Source organism: Ursus maritimus, unplaced genomic scaffold (genome assembly GCF_017311325.1).
Source record: "Ursus maritimus isolate PB19 unplaced genomic scaffold, ASM1731132v1 scaffold_19, whole genome shotgun sequence".
Taxonomy (NCBI): domain Eukaryota; kingdom Metazoa; phylum Chordata; class Mammalia; order Carnivora; family Ursidae; genus Ursus; species Ursus maritimus.
The window spans coordinates 33,577,104-33,591,556 of record NW_024424341.1 but is presented as its reverse complement, the minus strand read 5'-3'; the positions used below and the strand labels follow the sequence as shown (position 1 = coordinate 33,591,556).

The following is a 14,453-nucleotide window of genomic DNA, read 5'->3' as shown; positions in this document are numbered from 1 at the left end:
TCAGGAAACAGGAGTTTCTAACAGGCACTGTCAAATATTTTAGGTGCAACTTAAGTTAAGCAAGACACATTCCCACTGAAATGTTTTGAAGATCTGAAAAGTCTGTACCCTAGTACCTGGTAAGCTTGGCTTCAGCTAATCGCTAGATGGGTTTGAAAGGTGTGAAATACACTTGTGTTTTTAAGATGGGAAGACTAACTGTGAAAGGGCAAATGTAGGCAACACAGAAACAGTATTTTTAGATCAACATCTTACACTTTATAATACACTCACATTTATACACAAATTTCATGTTTACAAGTACAAAAGGCAAAGACCCTTCAAGAATTGAAGTAAATGCATCAGTAACTACATTCAATAGTGTTAACACTGTTGTCCCACTCTCCATTTTCCAAACCCAGAAGGAAACTGTGTAAATGCCTTCGCACGCTCGGACTTCATTTTCAGAAGTTGGAGACCGTGTGTAGTTCCGCACACGTCTGGGTTTCTACAGAGCTGAACTGAGATTCCATCGTGTTCCAGGCCAAATCAGCCAGAAGAAAGTCATCCATTGCTGTATGAGTTTCGTTGCTGGTGAAGAACAAGCTCCCCAGGGTTTCGAAGCCAGAATGCATGGTCTGTGTTTCTGTACTGTTCAACTGAACTTTGCTTTCTACAGCAGGTATGTTTTTAGCAGCGGAGATCCCTTCAGTTTGGGTCTCTGTGTCAGATGAATCAGTACTCATGGAAAAGCTGGAGTGTTTCAGAGTACTTCCCAGAGGCAGGTGGGGGCTACTGTCTAAAAAGAAGTTTAAGTCTGTCTGTGTCTGCGTGTCAAACATTTCAAGGCCTAAGAAGTTAGAATTTCCCCTACAAGTATAGGACTGAGCAGATGTGTCTGCAAGGAAGAAGTCCGTTTGGGTCTCTATGTCCAGCGATTCCAAGACAGACTCGGTGGTCATGGTGTTAAGCTCACTCTCTTCAGTTTGAGTCTGGATATTTGAGGCGGACAAGAACTCTTCAATATCAAAATCAATTGCGGGATTCTGGGTTGGGCCAGATGGGAGCTGGGGATCAGGTCCAGTACTTGTGTCAGACAAAAGACTACGATTGTCCAGTGTCTGACTGGGCAGATTACTTGACAAGATGTTTTCTAAATCACTTAATAAATCTATAGTTTGGGTCTGATTATCTGTCATGTTCTGTGAAGGAAGCATACTGTGCTGTGCACTGAAGTTTATAATTGGTGCAGATTTCTCAAGATCTTGATTTAAAGTCTTAGGGTGGTTCTGAGGTAACAGATCATGAGGGACGGTCTCTGCTACTAAGCTGCTGCTTATAATACTGTCTGTAGAAACACCGTAGGATGAATGGACGCTCTCAAAAATGTCTCCACCCATAACAGCTTGGTCCATCTGTACTCGGTCATCTGTCAGACTTTGCATTCCACTGGTCTGGGTTTCTCTGGAGATCCCACCTGACTGGTAACAGCCATCTATAAAAGCATCAGTCTGAGCAGCTATGGATGAGGTCACCTTAGAACTGGGCAAAAACGTTTGTGTATGAACACTAATGGGAAGGGAAACTTGAGAACCAAACGTCAAATCTGTTTGAGAACAAGAAGATACGGAGGAATCAGGCCCAGCCCACTGTGTGGAAGGTATGAAGTGTTGTGTGGTGTAAGACAGGTCTGTCTGTACATTGATTGAAGAAATGCTGTTCTTCTGACATGTGTTCCCTAGTTCTTGTAAAGGATTAGACAGGCTCTTACCTAAGTTCACTTGAACACCTGTACTAATTGGCTCCATAGCAACAGGACTTACAATTTTTGAAAGAGGGAGACTTTCCTTAAGACAGCCAGCCTCTGAATCTAGGCCGAGGATCAGGGTTCCGATTGACAAGGGCAGTATGTGTACAGCGCCCAGGGCAGAACCCTGATGATCGACACCCAACACCACAGGCTGGGCCGAGGAGTCGGCTGTAGGCACGAAGACAGGCATGGGAGAAAACTGCATAACAGGAAGTTTCACCAGAGCCACTTTGGGCTTGGGTAAAAGCAACTTCTGAGGATATCTTGGAGGTGTTGTAAGAGTCTGCTTTCCGGCATTAGAGTTGCAAGAGTCTTCAAAAGAAGCAACCAGCTTTATATCGGAAGTTTCCAGTTCTTGAGCGTCTGGTCTTGGAGCTGGTTGGGTGCTCAAGGACTCAGTGGTCTTACAGGACAACTTCTGGCTGTGCAGGCAGCTCTCCATTTTCCTTTTCTTACTAGGTGGATCCCTGAAACCAAGGACAGAGTAAAAGAGAAAAACAGTTTAGGCTGCAGCTTTCTTCAACTCTGGTGTGGTCTCTTCAACTACTTATGAATGCTGTTCCCCACACCCAGAGCAGAGGTCAGACTCCTCCAGGTGAGGCGAGATCCATCCTTTTGTGCCTCTCTGAGAACTGGGCCTACTATGTGGTGGGCAGAAGTACAGGAACATGCACGTAGGGAAGGAGGAAGCAGATCTTTTTTGGTGCCATACTGCTAAGTACCCTAGAACTCAGCTTCACTCTGTAAGCACAAGGAAGCTAACAGATTATATAATGCAACTTTTATTGTTCCTAAAGTAGGAAGCTATTACTCCAAATATAAATTTGACCTTTAAGATGAGGTACAATTTCATGGTAAAACTTAACTCTTCAGCAATCTAACATCTCTCGGCTGGAAAATGCTGGAAGTTGGGATTTTCAATTGGGAGGAAGTAAGAAAGGACAACTGGGTGAGACAGATGTGGATCCTTTGCCAGCACTGCTCGCTTTTCCAAATGTTTCCCTCTTCCACGTCTTGTTTTTTCTCTGTTATTCCTCCTTTCTCTCTCTGCACTAACGGCTTTTCGGAAGTTTCATTTGAAATTCTTCCCACAGCAACTGACTCCTGGGCCATCATTTCTTCCCCTTTACCTGTGCTCTGCTGGGATCTCGTGGCCAGTGCGGTAGATGTGGGACTGTAAAGCAGTTCTACTGGCGTAGGGACAGCCACACGTGCACTGGAAGGTCTTGCCACAGTCCTCTGCGTGCCTTTTCAAGTCCCACTCCGTGCCGTAGGAATTGCTGCACTTACTGCACTTATGCTTCTTTTCAGCATGCATTTTCATAAAGTGCTAGGAAGAACACAGAAGGGACGAAAGTGGAAAACTGCATCTGCTCAAAACATTTCAAAAACCATCCACGTACCCGCATTAACAACGAGTTTGCTTGACAAACTAGAGCAGTCTAAATCGAAAGAACGGAAAAGCAGGCAAACTGCAGTTTATCACACGCCCCTTCTCCCTGTCACTGCTGCTTTGTGAAAAGTGAGGACCCTGTTTTGGAAGCAATTCATAGTACCTGCCATTTAGGTTTTACAAATTAGTGCTGCAGGCAGGAAAAAATCCACCATACTTTTCTCAGGACCCCTGCAGCCAACCCTCGGGGAAGTATTTCAGCTGCCACTCTCTGCCAGTCCTACATCACCTCTTTCCCCACTCACTGGACTCCTCCCTCCTCCTAAGGCAGCTGCTTCTGGAACTCTTCCTGACTTCTGCAGCTTCATCCTTCCTTAGGGTAACTTTTCCTTTGTGCTTTGCTCCTCTGACCTTGGAGGCACACAGATTCACACAAGAGATATGGAGCACACATTTCTCATTTGCTGCTGAATGGATCTTCTTGTCTTTCTCTCCAAACCCACTTCTGGACATCTTCTCCAGAACAGGCCAGGGCTCCTTCACTCTCGTTACACCCCGCTCACGTTTTCCCCAACAGGGAGACTCCTGCGTGGCTATTCTCACAAGCAGCTTTCTTTGAGAGTTCTCCAGGTATGTTTGGTAAGTGATTAGAATGCATGTTAGGTTTGTATCACCTGCATTTCATCCTCAGAGAAGTATACTTAAGACAAATAAGATACCTGTTTTACAAGAGAAAATTGAGAAAATGGTCTGTCAGGGCCTCTAGGGCATCCTTCAATTGGACAACAGTAGAATTTCGGTACAGTTTTCAAATCTTTTCTTATTGTTGGATTTACTATGCCATCCTGCAAAAGAAAAAATTGCTTTAAATAATTATTAAAAAAACAACAACAATGGAACTGCCTGGGACCAGAAACAGGGAATGATTAAAGATGGGCACAAGGGATCTTTTAAGGGAGATAAAAACATTCTAAAATTAGATTGTGGTGCTGGTGTTAAAACTATGTGAATCTACTAAATAATTAAATTATTCACTTAAAATGGGTAAATGTTATGGTGGATAAACTGTAGCTCAATAAATCTCTAGAAATTTTTCAAAACAACAAAAAAAACCCCCCATGTTGTTTAAAAATCTTCTATCCATTCCTTTAAAACTCCTCCTTCTAAACTTGAAATGTCCTTAAAGCCAGCTTTCTCTGTTTCTAAGTGGTATATTCACAGTTTCTCAGGCTCAAGATCTTGGTACCACCCTCATTCTTCCCTTCCCTTTCATCCCACCCTTAATTATTGGGAGCCCTTGGAAAAAACCTCCTTTCACTATGGTCTAGGCCTTCCTCCTAGCATCATGACTTTCTCTGATCCTTAAACCCCTAAAGTAGCTGAAGCTAGTCGACACAACTTTTTATATAGCAGCTTGAATATAGTCACCATGTTATGTTTGAAATTTAATAATCATTATAGTAACCAATACTTATATAGCTTTTATTACTGTGTCAGCACTTATATATAGTAACTCATATAATCCTAATTATCCTTTATTATTAAGTACGTGATTAAGTTTTTGGCTGGGAGTTTAAAGTAACTGGTGACTTAATTTAGCTTGAAGTGCTCTGTCTTGGTGCCCTCGATGAGCTCATATACTGCAGGTATGAGATACCTGTGACCTCCAGTGTAATTCCTGTCTGGCCCTAAAGGAAGGTAGTGGTGGTGTCGGGGGTTGGGGGTGGGGATGGACCTTTCGACAGGTCACTGGAAACAACAGGACATGTACTCATTTAACCAGGGCTCAAGAGTACAAGAGCACCTGGCTCCAGGGGTCCCAAAACAGACTAAATTTGGCCACTCACCATTGACACAAAGGCAGTGAGATGAGTGGCGGGGAAACCAGAAAGGGATTTATTTCAGTGAGACCAGCACTGGGAGGACAGTGGACTAACATCTCAAAGACTGTCTCCAAAGTGCTGAAAATACTTCCAGGTTTTACGTAAGGAAAATGTGGGACAAAGGTCGGTGGGTACGTGCAGACAGGCAGTAAAGGTCAGGCCAGTCACTGTCCTGGGGTCAACCATGCGGGGTCTTGCTGGTGTAAAGGCAGTCCCTGTTCCTTGAGGGAATAGTTGTGGGTCTGCATCATGGGATGCTTTGCGCCCTGGGCCTTTTGCCTGAGTCAAGACATAAGCTGGAAAGAAGAATATAATCAATTAGAAAGTACAGACTGAGGTCAAAGTGAAGGGAGTAGAAATCCCCGTTCACTCAGGCCTTAGCTACTGCTGTAGCACTCAGGGTATTCCAGTCATCTAGTGTTCTGATGACAAAGGATTCAGTACTGTTGGAACATGTCCACTTCCTTCTCTAGGGAGAAATGAGAAATGAATAATCATGTGGCTAAGACTCCTTCCCTTTGCCTTCCCAGTGGATCTCAGGAGGAACATGTTGATCTTGTTGAGTCTGTGTCCACTTTAATTTAGAGGGGAAAAGAAGCTGTTCCTGTTTTGTTTTTAAACAACGTAATTTATCTTTCCATATAAAATTCAATTAGTCCTCCATGTCTTCCACCCTGGTCCATCCTTTTACAATCCTACTGCACTATTACTGTCTAGATAGTCATATTCATTTGGGTTATTTAAATGGTTTCTTAAATAACTTTCCTTCCTCTTCTGATGTTATAACGAATTTGACATTCTGAAAACTTATTTGTATCTAACCATATCTTTTTCTTTTTTTTTTGAAGATTTTATTTATTTATTTATGTGACAGCCAGCCAGCGAGAGAGGGAACACAAGCAGGGGGAGTGGGAGAGGAAGAAGCAGGCTCATAGCGGAGGAGCCCGATGTGGGACTCGATCCCCGAACGCCGGGATCACGCCCTGAGCCGAAGGCAGATGCTTAACCACTGCGCTACCCAGGCGCCCCAGAACCATATCTTTTTCTGTTCTCTGTTCATACACTACCTTTCCCAGCCTCTCATTCTTCCCACTTTCAACTGCACCTTCTATGAAGGCCCAAATTGTCCTACATTCTCCTGGCTCTCTCCAGGCAGACTGTGATGGCGGAAAAAGCATTTGGCATTAAAAAACCTATAAACCACTTCTACCACCAAGTAGGGGTGTGACCTTAACCTCTCTGAGCCAGTTTACTCATTTCTGAGACAGATACAATAGTTAACTCTCAGGATTATCTTGTATTGGATTAGCATAAAGCTGAGCCCAGATCACATGCTCAATGAAACAACACTCCCTTGTTCTGCTTAACCACCACCCAGATGTAGAGATCTATTTCCTGTTTGAATTCAAGATAATAAAGCTTAAGCTATTTTAAATACTATCATTTTTTTTCTAGAGTTTCTGCCTCGCCAACTAAATTTCTTAAGGGCAGTAACTATTTTGTACACCTCTTGGTATTGTTTTAATGCTTAAAGAAGAGAGCAATTGCCTGCTAAATGCAGAGCATTTTTTGAAAGGCAGTCTAGCATAGGGTAGTGGTTTTTAACTCGGGGCCTATGAAAAATCACGAGACACTTAAAAAAAAATCTCTGCTTTGTTCCAACTCCAGGTATTCTGGTATCATTAGTTTGGGGTGGGGATGAGGGATCCGTATTTGGTTTTTAAATCTCCCCAGATGTTCCCAAAGTGCAGTCTAGCTTTGGAACCTCTCGTATAGTGGTTAAACCCCTGGGTTCTGGAATGTGGACTGCCCTAGCTTGAATTCTCTACCTGGCCACTTTCTTGTGACCTTAAGAAAATGAACTGCCTTGGTTTCCTTAGCTGTAAAGGAGGCAAAACAGGATCTACTTCAGGGTTGTTGCGGGGATTTAGTCAATAATGTATAGGGTTTGGAACAATGCTTATCACATAATCACTCAATTAGTTATTATTGCTGAGTTATTTGCTGTGGAGAGTTTTGTTTCTTCTTTTGCTTTTTGCCAACCAACTTAATGCCAACAATCTAATCTAAACCAGTACTTTACATTAAATACCGTCCTTGTGAAAGTCGGACTGAAAGGCTCTTCTGTAAAAACACTGGCAGCTGCTAGCTTTCATGACAACTGACGTGGTCTCTTATCACCAAACTCTTCTTATTCACCAACTCATCTAGTACTGTTGTTTTTTTAAATGAAATATTTTCAGTTAACTTATATTTTTCCATCTAGTGTTATCAGCAAGAGAAAATGAAACGTGGGGAGATTATTACGGAAGACTCAGAAATCTTTCATTCACCGGACAATTATAAAATTCCTTTTAGTGATATACCAGGGAGATGGCCCCTTTCTATCTATGTTCCAGGCTGTTCAAACGTTCCACAAAACTGCCTACAAGGTCACTACAAAATTCATGCTCACTTCCAATAGACTCTCAACTCTGCTTAGCATGCCTTTTATTTTTTTTAAAATTTTCATTTATTTTTAAAGATTTTTATTTATTTATTTGAGAGAGAGAGAGGTAGGAGGGAGCCAGATGCGGGACTTGATCCCAGGACCCTGGGATCACGACCTGAGCCAAAGGCAGACACTTAACTGACTGAGCCACCCAGGCGCCCTAGCATGCTTTTTATTATTCCTTTTTAAATTCCCAATCATGTTCTCAAATACCTGTTTACTTCACTTTTTAAAAGTTAAGGAACTTTGTTTTTTTAGAGATGTTTTAGGTTCACAGCAAAATTGAGTAGAAAGCACAGACAGTTCTCATAGATCTTTCCTTCCCCAAACATGAACAGCCTGTTCCACTAGGAACAATCATCCCCCACCAAATTAGTACATTTGTTACAATCAATGAACCTACACTGGCACATCATTATCACCAAAAGTCCACAATTTATATTAGAGGTCACTGTTGTTGTACATTCTATGGCTTTTGACAAATATGTAATGATACATATCCACTGTTACACTATCACACAGTATTTTCACCGCCCTAAAAATCTTCTGTGCTACACCTATTCCTAACATTCTTTCCCTTAAACCCACACTGGCAACCACTAATCTTTTTTGCCTTTTCCAGAACGTCATATAGTTGGAATGATACAGTATGTACCCTTTTCAGATTGGCTTCTTTCACTGAGTATATACACCTGACCTAAATTTCCTCCATGTCGTTTCATGGCTTGATAAGTCATTTCTTTTTAGTGCTGAGTAATATACCATTCTCTGGAGATACCCCGGTTCATCTATCCATTCACCTACTGGTGAACATCTTGCTTGCTTCCGAGTTTTGGCAATTATTCACTTCTCTTTACGTGTCTTCTACCACTTCCCTCACCTTTCCTTTCTCACTGTTACATCATTAGTTCAAGTCATCCTGACTCTGTTTGGACTTTTATCATTAACCTCTTAACTCATTTCTAGAACTTCAATCTGTTTTTCATTCACTTTGCCAAATTCATTTTTCTCAAGTATAGCCCTGATGTGATTACCTACTCAAACATATTTAGTGGCACCCTAAATCTACCCAAGTCCAAATTTCTCTAGCTTGAGACATTCAAGTCCCTTACTATATATAGCTTTGAATTGCTTTCTCTTGTTATTTACCTGTTTTGTCTAATGGAACCACTTAAAATCCCCCAAACCTTTTCAAGGGGAGGAATGTATTTGTATCTTCTGTTGCATTTGGGAATGTTTGGACAGAGTAAATGCTCAACAAAAACTGGGAACATTATACTGAACATGTTCATGTGGCCATCTAAGCCAAAACTGTATCATGCACCAGGATGAAACACTAAAGACAGCCATAACCGACATCAACAATCCCCTTGTGGCCTTTATTACAGGCATGGCAACAACCTGAGAGTGTTAACTTTCCTGCTTTCTGAGGGCCAACTCCTCAGCCCTCCCCATCACCATCTCTCCATCACAGTTCCGGGGCCTTCCTGTCCTGAGACAATAAAGTGAAAGGATAGGATGGCTGAGATGAGGACAGGGGAGGTAAGAAATGCGGATGGCACAATACCACATGAACTGTGGTAAGAAAGTCATGTTTTGTTCTGGCATTCTCTGTATATGTTCAAAAACAAAATTCACCAGACTTTTTGTACCTTATCTTTTGTATGCGTTTGGGTCCCTGTTACATACAAAACAATTTAAAGTAAAAAACAAACATTTCAAAAATGTTTATTAAACATTTTAAGTAGAAAAATTTGGAAAAAAAATCTATGCGAGGAAACAATAAAAAAAAAAAACAAGATGGAAAAAAGGAAACATACAGAAGAGAAAAGGAGTGAGGACACATTTTAAGGAGAAAGGGTAAAAGGAAAGGATTCTAAGAATAGTGGCAAAAATTGGGAGGAAAAAAAAGGCATTATAACCACTCCAGCACCTGACTGTCTTCACAGAAAGCATACAAGAAGAAAATCAGTTTGCTTTGTCTTCTTATTATAAATTTTAAATTGCAGGTCTTTGTACAATATGGCCTATATAACGACTTGGAACCTTTCTTTTCCTTTGTTTTTTTTCTTAAAAAAAAAAAAAAATTCCTTGCAAATCATTGAAAGCAAACCCCGGACTGAACATAATATAAAATCCTTCAAGCCAGGTTTTAAAATATAAATGCTGCTCGGTAAGAGGTTCTTTAAGGGCCCTCCTGTCCCCTTCACTGCTTTCAAACAAGGAATAAAAGAATCTTTAACTGAGAAATGTCCATTTACTCCTACTCTTTCTTTCCCTTAATCTTCAGCTTTCATTTTCCCAGGGATCCCCCTGCAGGCAAGGCTAGATAGGGTATTTCCAATTTCCTAACAGGAGATGAAATATAGACATATATCATAAGAACTAGCATAAAACCAAAAGGCAGCATGTCCTTACACATTACAATTCAATCCCCATTCTTACCTACCATCCTTCAGAAGGGTTTATGAATTAGTTATGTTAAGAAGGGAATAGTTGTTTGGGGGCAGGGTACCTTGTGAAGAAAAGTCTAGAATAAAATAAAGACGATACAGCAACTAATGGGGAAGGGGATAAAATATTATCATAACCTAGAAAAAATAAAAACTAGGAAAGAAACTAGAACTTTGCAAGTAGCTGTAACCAAGAGAAGCAGCAGGAAAAATTCCCACTGAATATTATGCAAATCTGCCAAGCAGCTATACTCAGACCACCTTCAGGGCAGAAAGTAGGCAGGCACGAGATTGGTACTGCAGTCTCTCCAAAGGGCTTTCGAAACCACAGGGAGCTCCCAGCTAGCTCTCTTCCCTAGGCCTCCTCCTCCTCCCTTCCCCCTTCTAATACTTTGAAAACAACAAGTATCAAGAGAAATGTTTGAACTTAAGAGCCTGCTCCTCAGGATGCAGACAGTAGAGATTCACCACACTGGGGCACCGCCATACAGGTACAGCTATTTTGTCACATAGGTTACCCTCATAAAAGAAAACGAACCCCTTTCCTCCAACACAGCAGATGTCAGGGGTGGCTGGGTGCTGTGGTTAGAAAAGCAGAACAAGGCAGGAAAAGTGAGCCTCTGTAACAAGAAACAAAAACAAAAACAATGATGGTTCTGGGTGAGATTTCTTTAATTCCTCCTGAAAAAGGTCTCCCTAATGACCTACGAAGGAAAATGAGGAGACTCCACTTTTTCCCTTCAACATAGTTCAGAAAGGGATCTTGAGTGCACTGTGCTGTCTTCAGACAAGAGACATCTGAAAACCGACTCAGAAATGGGAGAATGACTTCACACAGTTTCTAAGCAAGGGAGGATACTGCTGCTTTGAAAAATCCAGATAAAGATTTGACTATCAAAATTTGTATTTGCCTCAAACATACTCTTCCTTCTTTTTTTTTTTTTAAAGATTTATTTATTTATTTATTTGACAGAGACAGCCAGAGAGAGAGGGAACACAGCAGGGGGAGTGGGAGAGGAAGAAGCAGGCTCCCAGCGGAGGAGCCCGATGTGGGACTCGATCCCGGAACGCCAGGATCACGCCCTGAGCCGAAGGCAGACGCTTTAACGACTGCGCTACCCAGGCGCCCCCATACTCCTCCTTCTTAAGCCTATTATATTTTATATTTTGTATGTGCATCGTATATTGCATGTGTTTGTATATTTTGTTTATGTATGGGTATCTTCAGATATTCCTAAACTTAATATATTTCAAAAATATAATTAGAAATAAACCTATTGGGGCGCCTGGGTGGCACAGCGGTTAAGCGTCTGCCTTCGGCTCAGGGTGTGATCCCGGAGTCCTGGGATCGAGCCCCACATCAGGCTCCTCTGCTGGGACCTGCTTCTTCCTCTCCCCCTGCTTGTGTTCCCTCTCTCTCTGGCTGTCTCTATCTCTGTCGAATAAATAAATTAAAAATCTTTAAAAAAAAAAAAAAAAAGAAATAAACCTATTATATGCTATCACACTAGTCCTGAAAAGTAAATGGTATCTTTGTGCTTAACAGATGCTTCACAAAGTGTCTAGAGTGAGAAGGCTCCAGATAGCAATTCCAGAGAAAAGGACAATAAAACTGTTACAAAGTGCTTGTTAGAGTGATGTTTGGGCCAATACAGTCCTGGTCAGACTGGCAGCTTCTCTTGTGCTCAGAGATGTCAAGTGTCCAGGCTGTTTCTCAGTGAGGACATGATACTAAAGGTGGGTGATGGTTGTCGTAGATGAGCTGAGAGAATGAAGGGATGTAGAATTCCTACAAACATACAGTTCACTCACTGAAGTTAAATATAAAAAAAAGGAAGGATTTCGTTAAAATTTAGCATGATAGAGGAAACACAAGATCCAAGACCGTTCCCAGACTATTGAAGTTACTGCTCTTGGGTCACTGAAGAAAAGGAATCTAGTCTGAGGAAAATTGCAGCCCCACCTGCAGGGTCCTCCTCAGCACATTTCCTTACTGGGCTCTGTAATCTTCACAGGGCAAAGTTGTTGCATCTGCTCAGCTGGTGCCAGATGGGGACTGCCTCTCATGGGCAACTAGAGACTATAACCTCTAACCTCCTGGTAAGTTAAATTCTCATCAGAAACCTGATTCTAAGGAAGTCTCCAAGGAGGATTTACCTGAAGGGTAGACAGAACATGCAACTCGATAGGTAATTCAAACTTATTCCTGAATCCAGACCATCAAAAGCTACGTTCACAAAACTGCTTTGAGTCTCATGCTTGGGAATTATGTCACTGTTGACACAGAGAGAAGTGAGTAAGAAGTGGTGGAAGGAAACTTCCTATTGGAATGACTGGGAAATTGTAACGTAACAGGTCTCGGGTGGGGCCGGACATCTGGATTTTCCGTGAGCTTTCCACAGACGTGCACTAAACGTTAAAAATCACCGCCCCATTTTCCAGAGGGTGGCAGGGATGTGCACACTATTGTCATGTTAACATAGCGGTTCCCTTTTAAAAGAAGACCTGGGGGAGAAATTTCCCTTAGGTCTCATTCCTGAGCAAACCCGATTCTACCAATACTGTGAAAACGTGTAACTGAAGGTGCTTCGAGGCAAATCTGCACCTCCCTTTTAAAAACCGACCAGAACCTAAAGGCCTCAAGGAGGTATTGTGGGTGTGGTGGAAAGCACTCGGGCTTTAGAAGCAGAGACCAGGTTTAAATCCCAGCTCTAGCCCGGCTGCGCAATCCGCTTCTCATCAGTAGCATGAGGATGAGGAAGAGACGGGCCTCACGAAGTTGCTGGGAACTACCGAGGTGCATGTGTCGAATGCCCGGGCCGCGAAGCCAGAGGCCAGCAGTCCTGGCTCGTCCGAGCCCGACAGCAGAGGGGCATGACACAGTGTTTTCTTACTGCGCGTCCCTGCGTGCTAGCTCCCATTCTGCCCCGCCGGGACTCCCTGGCCGGTTTGGCCCGTTTTGTGGTTGGACGCCGGCCGGCGTGGCTGCACACACACCGCGCAATCCCGGCCGCGGGCTGCGCCGCCCCGCGCCCGAGCCCGCGCCCGAGCCTCCGAGCGCCAGGCCTGGGGAGGCGCCGTTTCGCGGAGGGCTCACCTGCAGCCGGTGGCTCTTGACCAGGTGCATGTTGAGCGCCGGGCTGTTGGGCAGGATCTTGCCGCAGCCGCGCACGGTGCACAGGATGTTGGTCCGCACGGCTCGGGACAGCTCGCTCACCGACGGCTGGATCAGCTCCCGGGCCGGAGGCTCCGGACCCGCGGGCTGCTGTCTCGCCGCCGCGGGCCGCGGCCGGCTGCCCCTCAGCCGTCCGGGGGGTCCCCAAGGGCCCGAGGCGGCGGCGGCGGCTCCCCTCGCGGCCGTCGGGACGGTCGCGGCGCCCGAGGCCAGAGGCGCGGATCCCGCCGCCGCCGCCTCAGAGGCCGCCATGGCTCCCACACGGCAGAAGGACCGAAAGAGCAGGCCCCGCCTCCCGCCTCGGCCACTTCCGGCAGGGGGCGGGGCCTGCAGGTTCATTAGCATCCGGCGGGGCCCGGACGGCAGCGGCGCCCCCTGCCGGCCATGGAGGGAGCGTCTGCGGGAAGCCGCCGCTGGGTGAGGCAGGAGGGTTACGAAACTTCACAGGGGTTCTTGCGAACAGGTCGAAGGTATTGGTCCCACTGATCCATTCTTCATCTTCCCAGAAAAATTAACCTTGGGCAATAATTGGATAGAAGGAAAAGCAATACGCTCAGGAACTTTATTTCCCCAAAGATCAGAAACAACCCATATATTCAATGGCAGGACAGGCAATGGTATGTTAATTACATCCATTGTTTATTGAGGGCTTACCATGTGCTAGACATTGGGGAAAGCACTTTTCATTTTGTATCTCATTTTGTCCTCAAAACATGTACTATAAGTTTTCCCCCATTTTGCAGAGAAGACACAAGCCCTGGGTCGCACTGTACAAACGAATGAGTCGCTATGCTTGAGTTAATCACTTTAAGGGAAGCTGGATTTACTTGCCATATCTTTTTTGTTTTTGCCTCTTAACTGCTGAAATCCGATTACTATTTAGCGGACAGTATGACTCAGTGCAGGGTTCCAAAACCTAAGTACTTACAAGGACGAGCTAGACCATGTAAATGAGCATAGGAGGCCAGGTGTAGACAAAAGGGAGAAGTGAGGACTGCAGTGAAATGGAAAAATCCATCCTTTGTTTAAAGGGGGGCAGCTGCTACTTATCTTTGGTATCGCTAGATTTCTTTTTCAGGGTTTTTATGGGAAAACTTCGAACTTGTATATCAGCAGCTGTACTAGTTTTCTATTGCTGCAGTTACAAATTACCACAATCTTAGTGGCTTAAAACAACACAGATTGTGTCAGAGGTCTGACACAAGTACCAGGCTAAGATCAAAGTGTGGGCAGGGCTACATTTCTTCTGGAGGCTCTACAGAAGAATCT

At 43.8% G+C, this 14,453-nt stretch overlaps 1 protein-coding gene across 1 annotated transcript; it reads right to left on the bottom strand.

Annotated features, from left to right (window-relative positions):
- Positions 1–235: 235 nt before the first annotated feature.
- On the bottom strand, positions 236–13,436 carry ATMIN (ATM interactor). Its single transcript, XM_040633638.1, has 4 exons — positions 13,107–13,436; positions 3,902–4,027; positions 2,920–3,119; positions 236–2,256 (listed from the first exon to the last, which is right to left on the bottom strand). The coding sequence occupies exons 1-4, from the start codon at positions 13,434–13,436 to the stop codon at positions 444–446; spliced, it is 2,469 nt and encodes an 822-aa protein (XP_040489572.1). The 3' UTR covers positions 236–443.
- Positions 13,437–14,453: the final 1,017 nt, after the last annotated feature.